The 14,585-nt window shown below is 42.4% G+C and overlaps 1 protein-coding gene across 6 annotated transcripts in view; it reads right to left on the bottom strand.

The window, feature by feature from the left end:
• The window catches only part of LOC129179580 (trichohyalin-like), a 33,466-nt gene extending 30,579 nt beyond the window's left edge, over positions 1–2,887 (bottom strand). For 4 of the 6 annotated variants that reach the window (XM_054773002.1, XM_054773001.1, XM_054773005.1 and 1 more), the window contains exons 1-2: positions 2,602–2,887; positions 87–556 (exon numbers count right to left, since the gene is read on the bottom strand). In XM_054773002.1, coding sequence (XP_054628977.1) covers positions 87–556; positions 2,602–2,779 — 648 coding nt within the window. In that variant the 5' untranslated portion in view covers positions 2,780–2,887. Of the gene's footprint in view, positions 1–73; positions 557–2,601 lie in introns of all 6 variants that reach the window. The other 2 variants (XM_054773003.1, XM_054773000.1) reach the window with 2 other exon arrangements.
• Positions 2,888–14,585: the final 11,698 nt, after the last annotated feature.

The following is a 14,585-nucleotide window of genomic DNA, read 5'->3' as shown; positions in this document are numbered from 1 at the left end:
CGCATGTGTTGATTCAAGTCAAACTTGAAAGAAAAGGTTTTCGCACAAACGGAGCACGTAAAACATGTTTTACCTGCCTTTTTTACCTGTCGTTCTTTGTTTCCTTTGCCGTCAGTGTGAGCCCTCATATCAACTTCACAGTCTGTAGTGCTGCTCAAAAATTCTTTGGTGTCGTCCCCGTCTTCAGCCTCACAATCTGACAGTGGAGCTAGGAGGTTGTCTGCTTGCGATCCTCCACAGTAGTCTCCACCGGCTTCTGCTGTCGTGCGCTGTGGAGAGCTGCTGCTTGAAGGCTCTGGCCCTCTGTTCTCCTCACCTGAGCTGTGATGAAGCTGTGAGGACTCAGGTGGTTTGTCTTCATGGTCTTCGGTCTTCACAGAGACACCGACTGGTGGCAACTTGGTGAGTGCATCCTCCTCCAGCCCTGGGAGAGACTCCTGAGTGATGCAGAGTTCCCCCTTTTCCTCTTTAAGGTCAGGGGGCTGGGAATCCTCCTGCTTCAAAGCGGAGCTCCCCCCCTGACGTTCTTCTTGATGACCAATCAGCTGCTGGACGTCTGCAGGACACAAACAACATCAAAACACACCTGTCTTCATTTTCTTCTTGCCTGCCATGTGATGTCGTCTTGCCGCTGATCTAACGGACTGTCATTTGACATTAGCTTTAGCACGCTTGCACGGGAGGCAAAAATCCAGAGGATTTGAATGAGTGCCAGTGGTAGTTTTTCTTTTCCTTTCATTATTTTGCACTGTTATCTTTACTTTGTGCTGACAATCCCTCGTTTATCATGGTTCATTAGTTCAAGTAGGTTTTTGAAGTAGGATTACTTATTTCTAAATTGAATATTTTCGGAGTTACAGCATCGAAAACCTGTGAACCATCTTCAAAATAAATTTAAAAAAAATTATTTGAGCCCTTTATACATGAAATAGTACCCCTATAGTAACCTTTACACACGTAATACACGTCACTCTCTTTTATGATTCATATTTTGTACAGACGAGAGCATAGTGAATTGTATGAAAGTAAGAATAAAAAGTAAAGGATCATGACCATGGATTTTAGTGGAAAAAGGGATGGGATATGCAGTTCAAATGAAAATCTCTTTCTAGAGGAGTAAAACTATCATTGCTATAGGGGAGTGCTGAGCCAGGGTGCACAGTAGAATTTTGTCCCAAAGGCAATGAGAATTGGAAGGGGAAAAGTACATTTAATATAGCCAAAAGATAGAGAATAATGTATCAAATGGTTTTTAAGGGACCAAGGTTGCGTTACTTGAAGGAATGGGAGAATCTCCCTGCTTGTTAATGTCAAATATAGATGTTCTGCGAGCCTCTTCATCTGCTTTGTACACTACGTAAGCCCCGGTCACACCGCCCGAACTTTGCTGTCGCGTCCCTGGAGCGGTGAAAAAAAATCATCACCGCTCATAACCGCGCACCACCGTTTAACAGAAGTTGGCCCCCGTTAAGGCAACGCCGTATACGCTTGGCCACCGCTGATGGTCCCTCCTACCGCTCCGAATGTTTTGAGCTGCACAAAATATTGCCAGCGGTGAGGAGCGGGCAATTTTCCGCTACGGCAAAGTTCATCACGGCTCCAACAACGCCCAGTCCAAGTTTGGTGCCGCTAGACGGAAGTTCGTGGACGCTAGGGTCCGCTACGCCAAGGCAGAAATCTTGAACGCTGGACCACTGCTGCTTCGCCAGCTTTGACCGGGCGGTGATTAAACGTTGCACAAACTTAGTTGGAGCGGCTGCGGGATTGCTGGAATGGTGTCAGGCGTTGAAGCAGCGATGAAGCAGCGATCCATTGCGGTGATGAACTTTGGTTTGCCGTTGGTATGGAGGTGTCTGAGGCGGAGCATAACTTCGCTATAAATACAGGGAGCCCATTTGGAATAGCCGTTGAGTGCAGACCTCAGTTATATCGAATTTGCTCAAAGTTACAGTAAAACTGTACTACCATGGCTGCTGAGAGACTTGCTATGATTGGTGCACTAGTCCGGCAGCAGAATCAGAACCTACTCAGACTGCAACAAGCTGTTGACAACAAGTCTTGCTGTGTGGGTCAGACAGTTGTTGTGACAGTTGTTGTGTTTGCAGAGACACACTAGAGGGCATGAGGATGCCACCAGCCCGCATGCGCAGAACGCCGCTCTATCGACGCTCGCGTCACCGCTAAACCAACGTTCGCTACCGTTAAACACCAAAGCAACGGCGGCTTCAGCGGTGCACCGCTAGGACAACGCCCTATTTTTTCTATTTTTTTCCCCATTTTGTGCGCGGTTACGAGCGGTGATGATTTTTTTCACCGCTCCAGGGACGCAACAGCAAAGTTCGGGCGGTACGCTGTACCGATGTAGTCTGCTATGTACGACATGTGAGTGGTAAGATGGCCTCTCTGTGGCTTCAGCGGCTTGCACGGGCGCGTGCGACGTATGAGCTATCCAGATATATTATACAGATCAGTGGAGTGAGGGCGTTGTGCGTCTCAAAGCTGATGGTCGACAACTATAACTATTTTATAGGGACAACTATTGAACCCAGAGCTGAGAAGATGTGTTAAAAGTGTCACGCTAGTGAGCATGTGTAGGCATACCGTCAATGGGCAGCACAATTTCATTCTTGCCAACAGCTTCCAGTTGCTGTCGATATCGCTCCTTCTCCTCCTTTGTTCGAGAAAGTTCCTCCTCGTACGACGCTATCGTTCTTTCAAACAGCCCAAATATTTCATCAGCTGCCGCCATGAGTCGCTCCTTCACAAACTCTTTCAACATTTTTGACGTTGTCTTTTAGCTTGCACGCTAATCACACGTTAGAAGCGTTGCTGACTTTCGCCCCCTTTTTTTGTTCCGGCCTTTCTCTTCTTCGATGGAAGTTTTCAGTTTGTCCGCCGCCACAGGCACCGTAACGTTATGTTACTGCCGCCTCATGGCGGAATTAAAAACTGCTGGAGATGAGTGCTGAGGAAGAAAGAAGAGCAGAAAACGGGCCACAATCCAAATATTTTCCCACAAGCTGAACAATTAAAAGGCTTTACTCCTGTGTGCGTAAATATTTATTTTATCATTTTATATTTATTATATACATATAATAAAATATAATATACTGCACATATAATAAATATAATAAAATATATAATAAATATATCATATATTTTGTTATAACTATAAATATTTTAGTATTTATTACTAGGACTATATTACATTTTGCTTTAAATTAAACTTTTCCTAGCGAGGCCCACATTGTGAAAAATGAATTGAAAAGGATGCAACTTTGCCACTTTGACCTTTTGATCTACTAAGAAGTTATACACAGTGTTCCCTTGTTTATTGCGGGGGATACGTTCCCAAAATAGCCCACAATAAGTGAAATCCACAAAATAGTAACTATATTTTTGTGTGGTTATTATAAATTTCTGATCAAAATCTTGTAACGTTGGAAGCCATCTGGACCGTCAAGGTTACATTTGTTCTCATCAGAGAATAAAACTTTTTTCCACCTTTCCACTATTGATGCTCCCTGGCAAAGTCTAAACGGACACTTTTGTGGCGTTGAAGGAGACGAGGTCTTTGAGTTCCTTTTTTGTTTTTTAAAGCCTTTTCCCACAGATGGTGTCTGATGGTTATTGCGCTGCAGTCGGCACCAGTAAGGCCTTCATGAGGGTAGAAGACCGCCCTGTGTCTTGATGGACAGCCAATCAGATCCTCCGGCTCAGTGCAGGTGTGATTTTTTTGGGTCTAACACTTGACTTTGTTGTTCCATAATGCTCAGGATCTTTCCAAAAATTTAGAATGACTGTCTTACTGCTGCCAACCTCAGCAGCCATGGCACGCTGCGAGAGGCCTTGCTTACGCAGCTCCACAATCCCACCACGTTGAAGAAGAGAAAGCTTCTTAGCTTCACCACCAGGAGGGCATGACAGTGGGAATGATGACACAAAATGAACAATTTGAGAAGATTTTGGGTTGAATAGCCTGTGGTCTTAAACTTTTGATCAGCTGATAAACAGCCTATTTCAGTTTAATTGTTTTCAATAAATGACTTTTTCAAAATGTCTCACTCCCCCTTCCTGTTTTTGCATATTGTAGCTCTACTTAAAACCTCCTTAAGATCCAAATGTGCAAAATGCAAATTCTAGAAATTTTTCAACTGGTCGTAAGATTTTGATCAGGAGTGTACACCAGAGTCATGCATGAAGCAGCTAATAATCTGGCAAGTGACTACACACACAGGCACAACTAAAGTAGTCCCAGGAAATTGGCTGACTCCTCCCAGGTCAGAGGTGCAGTAAATCCATGATAGGTGGCAGCAGAGCAGCACTACAGAACATGACAATTTGTTGTTTTGTTTGCTTCCCATATTATGACTTTTAAAAAATAATCATTTTTCATTCATATTTGAAAGAAAATGGCAGCGTTTTTCTCATGTTATTCTTGTAAAATTAGGACTTATGACTTCAACTTTTTTCTGATTGTTATTCTGACTTTTTACATTTTTTGTGGTTTCTTTTTAGTTTTATTTTATATGTAGCCCCCGCAACCCTTATGAGAAGCGGCATAGTAAATGGATGGATATATACATCATACTTGAATGTGAATACCCTTCTATCTTGGATATTTTTAGAATGGCAAATTGTACCTCACTTTAGGAACGAGGGTGTGAGGATTTGTCTGACTCTTGTCTGGATCCCAGTATGCAGAGGCGTACACCAGTTGTGAATGAAATAGTATTTTTAATACTACCGCATAACAGTTCAGAAACAAAAAACTACGATGCCATGGAAAGAAAAGGGCATCGCGAAAAAATGGAAAAATATGCAACTGAAAGGAATACCAAAGCTGGTCAGGCGGAGCTACAAACAAAGTCATGGGGAAAAACCAGGCAAGACTGGATGGCCGACGGCAGCAGCACAGATCTTGGCTTGGAGGTTCTGCCACAAGGAATCACCGAGTGCCATCCAGTCGCCACAGGTGAGCTAAAAAGGAGTGACAGTGAGGCACAGCTGTGCCTGTTCTGTAGCTCCGCCCAACTAGAGATCACTTGGGTCTGTGTGATAACACAAAAGCAGAAAATTGAACAAGGGAAAGGAAATAAGCCACAAATAACCTGAACCCAAAATGTAAAGCTGGTGTCTACGCCAGGCGTGACAGAGGGTTGGATGCTAGATAACTTTTTTTTTAAATTTCAAATTATTTCAAAGTGATGAAAAAAAACAACAGGGGTCTCAAACGCAACTTAACAGGTGGCTGCTGGGGTCTTTTTACACTTCTATTGTCATGGATGACATTCTTATCATGTTGATATGACATGTTTATTACAAACCAAATATATGTCATCTACAATGTCATATGAGTAATATTCTTTATTAAAAAGAAACATGTCATGAAATGATAGTATGACAACGATGCAACTTGACACATAGCTTTTATCTCCTTGATGACATGTTTATTGCTCATCTGACACGTTGCTATCAAGGAGATATCGTTGCAGGCTGCACTTGTAGGAGACACCGCGCAAGTGATTGTAAGCATACAACACCTGAGAGCCAACTGGTAAGTCAGAACTCCAATTGCTAACAAAGCAGGGGTGTTTTGTAATATGCAAAGAAGTTATACAGTATATATTCCAAGAAAAAACTGCACCTCCAACTCATTTCGGCCGCTTGTATCCATGATCTCGTTCAGTCACGACCCAAAGCTCAAGACCATAGGTGAGGGTGGGAACATAGATCAGCTTCTTGCTCAGCTCTCAAATACGACGGTCCGGTACAGCGACCGCATTACTGCAGACGCTGCACCAATCTGCCTGTTGTCCACATGCTCTAACCTTCCCACATTCGTGAACAAGACCCCGAGATACTTGAACTCCGCTTAATACTTGACTCTCGACTCTGGGGCGAGGACTCACTTCCAACCTGGACGGTGCAGTCCACACTTTTCCGAATGAGAACCATGGCCACCAACTTGGAGGTGCTGGCAATGCAAACCAGGCTGCTGCTCTGGTTGTAAAAGGACCGGATGGCACGTAGTAGCATGTCACCATTCCCATACTCCCGGAGCACCCCCCTTTTGAGGGGTTGAATGGTTTGTAGCCATCAGCCGTTTGACGCCCCGGCACAACCTGAAGCTTCATTGTTCCACTGAAAGAAGAAACAGCCTAGATCATGATGGCAGGGTGTTTGAGCCATACTTTCACCAAACTTCAATTCATGAAGTGGGGGCACAAAATATGGTGCCACAGACCATGGGTGTTTAAATTGTAAACATAAAAATATATTATTTACGCACTGTATTGACCAACAAATAACTAAATGTTAATGTTCAACAAGCTAACCTGGCAGGCTACTGTAAATAGTAAATAAAAACTAGCAGAGTTGAGCTGATCAAGCTTCCTGTTCCATCTTCCCAAGTGCAAGTAGACTCCATCACACAAGAACTTGCAACATGCAGAGCAACGTAGACATACTGACAAAGAAGCGTCCAAAGGCATTGATCCTCATGGTGGCTGTCATCCTCTTGATTTTTATCGTTGGACTCATCTCGATCTTTATCTTCATGGCATCGGCACCGAACAACCAGGACGGTGCAGGAACATTGAAAATGAAGGTAAAAACACAAATGGCTACTTTATTTGCATACATGGACGGGAAGTACTGAAGTATCACCCATAACATTGTTGCCTTCCAGACTCTGAAATCATCTGTGGACAACTTGGACACAAAAGCACAAACAAATGCTGAATTTGAGGTAAAAACACACATGGGTACCTCATTTGCATGTATGAAAAGGAAGTACTGGAGTATTACCCACTGCAGGTACTCATACAGGCGCTGAAAGACTATGTGAAGAAGCTGGCTAAGGATGTTGAGGTTCATTAAATTACATATATTTTTGTAATACAATAATAAATTATGTAACAGTGATGTGCGGTCAGGGCGGGTGATGAAATGGTGTTCCCCCCAGGGCCAGGTATAAACATTTTCCGATAAAAAGAAAAATATGACAGATTTTACAAATAACAAATTTATTTTTAATGATCAATCTACAAGGTTGGGCACATCAGAAATTATTAGTGACTCACGCATTTTCTAGTTCCTCTGACCGTGCATCTTCGGCTTAGTCCTGGCGCAGCTCTGCTGTAGCGTCTTTTTCCGCTGAAGCACCCGGTGCAAGGTGTCTTTTTCCCAGAGAAGAACATAGTTAAGGGTAGTTGTTATATTCTTCGAGACAGACATGCCCCCTTTGATTATATTTGAGAACTGTAATGAACGAAACATCAGAGGGTCCCATTCTTGTGCAGCTCGCTGAAGTTCATTGGTTGGCCATTCTCACCATGGTTGCCAAGCGATCAAGTGTTAGTCCATCCTCCTCGTCTTTATCAACACTTGTGTCCTCTTCTTCCTCATCCTCGTTTGGTGGCTTTGTCAGTCAGCGGTCGTGAGTGGGCATCAATCGGGGCATTCACGTCATCAGGAGTCATATCATTAAAGTCCTATCGTCGTGAGTTTTGTCGGGGAGAAAACTTGCATTGTCGTGCATGCGCCGCCGCCTAGCATGACTGAAGATGAGAATAAATGTAAATAGCATTAGCATCACGCTAGCTAGTCACCAGGAAAGATTTTCAACACATCAGCAAAACATAATTTATTTGACTGTGTAAAACAGCACTAAATGAATAGCGCCACCATCCACCAGCACGAGCCTGGACTTTGTTTTTCAGAGAGATGAACCGAACAAATGTGCACATTAGCACTCAATAAGGTCATTAAATCTTTCCTTTATGCATTCCCACATGCTAAAGTATCACAATCTTACCTGTGGAGCGTGGGGGAGAAAGTTAGATGGTGCGTTCAAGGACTGTTGAAAAAAGTGGGACTAGCCGCAGCTTGCATTACACATACAAAAACTGTTGGACTGTTGGAAAATAATGGCCCATCGTTTGAAAATTGATATCCCTTTACATAAAATTTGATGTAGTTATTAACAAATTTCATTTTTTTGTGTGTCTTTTTTTAAATCATTGCGCCTGAAAGTTTCCCAACGCCCGGTGATGCTTTTATACAATTGGCTTCTTTATTTTTACAATGTAAGATTAACATCAACAAATGTAACAGTTGAATTGTATTGTATCGTTTGTACACTGTATCGAACTGTATCAAATCCTTCTGTTTTTGAAATGGTGTTTGAATCGTATGTTAACCCGTGTATCTTGGAGGGTATTGAATCGTTTACCACAACAAAGTTTAAATCCTTAATAACTCCCAAATCACTGACTGTATGACAAAAAAGGTCCGTTAAGCTGGTTAGAAAACACACCTTTACTCAACTTACAGAATTCCAAACAATGAAGATAACAAGCTGCTTTCAAAAAAACTTCAGCATATCCGTATGTGAGATCAAACAATGTACTGACACAAGGGTGTCCAAAGTGTGGCCGGGGGGCCATTTGCGGCCACGGCAAATTTAGAGAAAAAAGTATGAGAATAAAATGAAAAATAACATCACTTTAGTGGCATAAAATTGAAATATGAAAAATAGATGTATTTTTTTTTATGACATACTATTATAACATGAGAAACACTGAATAAAGTTAGAATTTTTTAAAAATTAGGTTGTGGAAAAAGTTGTTATGAGAATGAAGTTTTTTGTAATATGATGGAAATGAAGATTCAAGAGAGTTTTATTGTCATGTGCATGGTAAAACAGCAGTTATACCATGCAATGAAAATCTTATTCTGTTCATTCTCCCAAGAAAAGAAAGAAAACACAAGAAAGAATAAGAACATAAGAAACATAAATACCAATAAATTAAGCAACAACAACAGAAGAGACATTAATACAATAAATAATACAAATAAATAAATAAAGTGCTATGAGTGTGTGCGTGTGTTGCGTGCGGCGTGTGCGAGTGCTTCGTTGAGAAGCCTGATGGCCTGTGGGTAAAAGCTGTTTGCCAGCCTTGTGGTCCTGGACTTCAAACTCCTGTAGCGTCTGCCTGACGGTAGGAGTGTGAATAATGAGTGTTGTGGATGTGTGATGTCCTTGATGAGGTTGTGTGTTCTTCGTAGGACTCTAGTTTCATAAATGTCTTGCAGTGAGGGGAGGGCTGCCCCAACAATGTTCTGTGAGGTCTTGATCACCCGCTGGAGTGCCTTCCTATCACGTGTTGTACAGTTACCGTACCAAACAGTGATGGAGGCGGTAAGGACACTTTCCATAGTGCATCTGTAGAAGCAACTCAGGATTGTGGTGGACATGCCAAATTTCCTCAGTCTTCTCAGGAAGTACAGTCTCCTTTGGGACTTCTTCAGAATTTGTTGGGTGTTGTGAGACCAGGTGAGGTCCTCGCTGATGTGTGTGCCAAGGAACTTGAAGGTTTTCACCCTCTCCACCTCAGTCTCATCAATAAACAGGGGTCTATGCGGCTCCTTTTCCCTTGTTCTTGGGTCGATGATCATCTCTTTAGTCTTATCTGTATTGAGAAGGAGATTGTTAGCACGACACCAAGCTATGAGGTCCGCCACCTCTCTTCTGTATGATGTTTCAACACCACCAGTGATCAGTCCGATGACTGTAGTGTCATCCGCAAATTTAATGATGCTGGTGTTGTTCTGGGAGGCCACGCAATCGTAGGTGAAGAGCGTGTAGAGGAGTGGACTCAGCACACACCCCTGGGGGGTCTCAGTGCTCACAATTCTTGAGCTGGATGTGCGATTGTGGACTCTGACTGACTGGGGCCTGCCTGTGAGAAAGTTAAACACCCAGTTACAGAGGGAGGGAGACAGGCCAAGTGTGAGGAGCTTATCTGTGAGTTTGTGGGGACAGACTGTATTAAAAGCAGAGCTATAGTCTATAAATAGCATTCTGACGTATGTGTTCTGGCCCTGTAGGTGAGAAAGGGCTGTGTGGATGGCAGTGTTGACTGCATCATCCGTGGACCGGTTCTGGCGATATGCAAACTGTAGAGGGTCCACAGTTGCCGCCGGAATGCCCTTTTAATGTGGGTCATGACTATTCTTTCAAAGCACTTCATAACAATAGGAGTGAGTGCTATAGGGCGATAGTCATTCAAGCAGGTCACGTTGCTCTTCTTGGGTACGGGCACTATGGTGGTGGACTTAAAGCAGGTCGGTACAGATGCTTGTGCAAGCGACAGGTTAAATATGTCAGCAAGCACATCAGCTAGCTCTGATGAGCAAACCCGAAGTGCACGTCCTGAGATGTTGTCTGGGCCTGCTGCTTTTCGTGGGTTTGTTTTGTCCAAAAAGTCCAAGTTATCAGAAATTTTACAAGAGGAAAGTTGAAATAGTTGGGGAAAAATAGCCCAATTAAGCATGTCTGAAAAGGAGTAGAAAGAAGCAGAGCATAATTAAGTACTACCCCTTCTACGTATCTCAGCTATTACTGAAAACATTTTGGGCCAGGCTAAAAAAACAATAAGATGAGAATAAAGCAAAAGAATAGCTGAAGTTGAATAATAATTGTTTTTGTTTTACATTCACAGGCTTCTCTGCTCAAATCAGGTTAGCATGTCAATCAGTTTATTTGTACAGTTCACATAATGCTCCTTTTGTGTGCTTTTTCTTAATAAAGCTTTTATTTTCACAGGAGTTTGCCCTCAGGAATGGCATAAACATGGCAAGAGATGTTTCCTTTTTGTTACCGACAAGAAGAACTGGACTGATGCTGAGGTATGCCAGCCCTTCTTATTCCTTCAAATGTCATTTGCAATGTCCTCTCAATTCTCGCTGACAAAAAATGTCATCTTAAAAGACTGCAAAAATATATGGCCCTTTTAACACTCATGTTTGTACACCCCCCCCCCCACACACACACACGTATCACTTCAATTTGCAATGTACCCTTGAAGAAAAAACATTAACTGCATGCTTTGAATGGGAAAAAATAGCACCAGATGAACATAAAAATTTTAAGTGCACATAGAGCTGGATAAAGCTGCTGGATGCTACTTTAAATGCTGGCACTGACATCTTGTGGAGCTCAGAAAACTCTAACAGATTACCTACAGCCACAGTTGTTCATGCCACTCTTAAGCCGTCCTGCTTTTTCAGGCGTACTGCGTAGCCAAGGGCGGACACTTGGTCACAGTTCACAACCAAACCATGGCCGACTTCTTCAAGGGATTGGCTGATGCAATTTCGCGTTGGCCTTGGGGCATTTGGGTTGGTGCCCACAGGGCTCCTGACGAGGTGGGTGATTTAATAATCGTAGGTTCATTAAGACACGCCAACATGTACAGTATGTTAATGTTGTAGTAAAACAAGAAAAAAGCTCAGCACACTGCTCTATAGGGTGCCAATTTCACAGGTTGAACTCATCCTTTGATTTTTCAGAATGGTGGGTGGAAATGGATGGATGGTTCCAAGTTTGAAGTGGAGTACTATCGAACAAATCCAGATCACTTTGGATGGTTTTATTACCCCGATAGTGACACAGATTGTGTACGGTTGTGGTTTACCCGTAAGATAGCAGAAATGCATTCACCATTTATGAACTTTATAAGAAACCTTCATCTTGTAACTTTTTTACCCGATTTCTTCACAGGTGGACTCCAAGGCTGGTCATGCGGTTTAAAAAAAGAGTTTATTTGTCAGTACTGATGGGATGGTCTTCACTGTGTGATCTGGCTGCTCCTTCGTAGACGTCAGTGCTGAAAGATCATCACTCTGCGTTCAATTCAGTCACTTTCATGAATCATAATCAGCGTGCACGTTATCCCTAACAATCTGCAAGACTGGAGCCAAAACACCCAATTACAAACTAAAGCTAGCACTATTTGCAGGCAGCATTCAGTTCAGGAGCGAACATAATCATACAGAAAATCAATCAATTCAAAACAAAAACACATTTTTAGCGAACTTATTTTGAACCAACATACGCTGTTTTACCATTGAATCACAGTCATAGAAATTCACTCATCTTCTACAGTTTCAAGCAGCTAAAATGTTGCACAAAGCAAATAACAAGATGCCCAACAAAGGACCACAGTTTTTCTCAACAAGAAGACATACAAAGTCGAACAAGAAAACCAAAAATCATCTGTAATTTTCCAAGAATAAAGTTTTTTGAAGTTTCATTTGAAAAATAATTTTGACAAATTAATGTAAATTAGCCGCACAGTGGTCTAGTGGTTAGCACGTTGGCCACAGTCACAGTCAGGAGATTGCAAAGACCTGGGTTCCAATCTCCCCTGGCATTTCTGTGTGGAGTTTGCATGTTCTCCCCGTGCGTGCGTGGGTTTTCTCCGGGTACTCCGGTTTCCTCCCACATTCCAAAAACATGCATGTTAGGTTAATTGGAGACTCTAAATTGTCCATAGGTATGAATGTGAGTGTGAATGGTTGTTTGTCTATGTGCCCTGCGATTGGCTGGCCACCAGTCCAGGGTGTACCCCGCCTGTCGCCCGAAGTCAGTTGAGATAGGCTCCAGCATGCCCCCGCGGCCCTAATGAGGAGAAGCAGTATAGAAAGTGGATGGATGGATGACATAGAGTTGAAATTGTTTAGGGAAATTAGGTTCAGAGAAATGTAAAAATATTATGGGAATAAAGCACAGTAAAATTTTTGAGAATGAAATCAAAATATCAATAAAAATCGCATTGTAATGAAAAACTTTCAAATTTCTGATGTTAAATGTCATTTTACGAGCATCGAGCCTGGCATAAATTAAGACAAGTATTTTGGAAAATTAAAAAATAAAATTAAAAATAAAATGAGAGTAAGCAGGAGCGAAGTTGATATTTATAGGCTTTTTCACCTGTTGAGATACACTTTCTTACATATAATTTGAACACTCCTGACCGAAGGGAAACATTTCCCATTTTCTGGTGCTAACTTTTACAAAGCTGAAAACTGCTGTTACTTTCATGTTATTGTTAAGGCGAGTTGCGTTTCATTTCAGGTCACATTGATATCCATCCATTTTCTATACCGCTTCTTCCTCATTAGGGTCGCGACAGGCGGGGTACACCCTGGACTGGTCGCCAGCCAATCGCAGGGCACATATAGACAAACAACCATTCACACTCACATTCATACCTATGGGCAATTTAGAGTCGCTAATTGACATGCAAACATGCAAACTCAAACCCAGGGGAGAATTGAACCCAGGTCTTCCCGATCTCCAGGCTGTCACTGTGGTGGCCAACGTGCTACCCACTGGACCACCATGCGGCCCGTCACATTGATATAATGAATTAATTTGCATTTATCATCACTGAACCTTTCATGTACTTTAGACCCTGGTATTAATATGGGATGGATACCTGTGTTTTCTTGCATGTAATGTGACCTCTGGTGTAATTGCCTGGTGTTGGATGATACGATGCAGTTGTACACACGTTACGATCTTTCTGAACAGTTGGTGTATGGGCTAATGCCAATCACAAAGTGTCCTCTTTTTTCCTGTATACTTTTTATATCTGACCACAAAAGGGACTGTTTACAACCATTGGACAGCTGCACAGAGGGTGCTAACTGTGCAAGGTGTTGCATGCATGATATCTTGAGCATGTAAGACCCGCCCCACCTAACATGCTAACACTAAGTCTAGCAAGCTATTGAGTTTATAGTATATCACAACCACCCAATGGCTCCAATTACCTTGTGTGACATTTTTAATGCTAATTGGGAAAACTATAGATGGTGTATTTGAAACCACTATGCTGACATGCTACCCCTTGCTGTTCGACCACTATGCTGACATGCTACCCCTTGCTGTTCAGATTTCTTGGTTAACCTTGAGAGTTGCAAACAGTCCTTGAAATATTGACTTTAGTAGGGATGTCACGGTACATGACATTGGCTTCGGTCATAGTCGAGTGCAGGTTGGATTGCACGTTTTCTGGTGTGTAAACCACATAATATGCTCTTCAAGTGTACGCTTCCAGTCCTGCCTGGCCCACTGTCACTTTCATATGTGGATTATCCTTCACAGTAGCAGTGCCGTAGTTCAGTGTGATTGGATTGACTTTCTGTGATACCCCCATGATCATTTTTCCTAATTCTATAGCATTTGACATGTTATTCCAATATGTGCTACTGGATGTTGGAATTTCCTTTGGAATAAATAAAGTATTGTTAGTTGGCATGAGTGATCTCCCAATGCTTATTGGACCCAGTCAATGGGGCACTCCACACCCCAGCTTCATTTGCTAGTGACAAATGGGTATGGAAAGTATTGTTTCGCTCTGTCATTGCAGCCATTTGACAAAATCTAAATAGTTCATTTTATTTCTCATTAATGTACACTCCAGCACCCCATCTTGAAATTTTTCAAAATTAAAAAAACTGAAATATTACATGGTCATAAGTATTCAGACACTGTCCTCAGTGTTGAGTAGAAGCACGCTTTTGAGCTAGTACAGCCACAAGTCCTCTTGGGAATGATGCAACAACTTTTTCACACCTGGATTTGGGGATCCTCTTCCATTCTTCCTTGCAGATCCTCTCCAGTTCTGTCAGGTTGGATGGTGAACGTTGGTGGACAGCCATTTTCAAGTCTCTCCAGAGATGCTCAATTGGGTTTAGGTCAGGACTCTGGCTGGGCCAGTCAAGAACGG

The sequence above is a fragment of the Dunckerocampus dactyliophorus genome, chromosome 4 (assembly GCF_027744805.1).
Source record: "Dunckerocampus dactyliophorus isolate RoL2022-P2 chromosome 4, RoL_Ddac_1.1, whole genome shotgun sequence".
Lineage (NCBI taxonomy): Eukaryota > Metazoa > Chordata > Actinopteri > Syngnathiformes > Syngnathidae > Dunckerocampus > Dunckerocampus dactyliophorus.
Note: the sequence above shows the minus strand (reverse complement) of the source record. Positions and strands in the feature narration are given on the sequence as shown.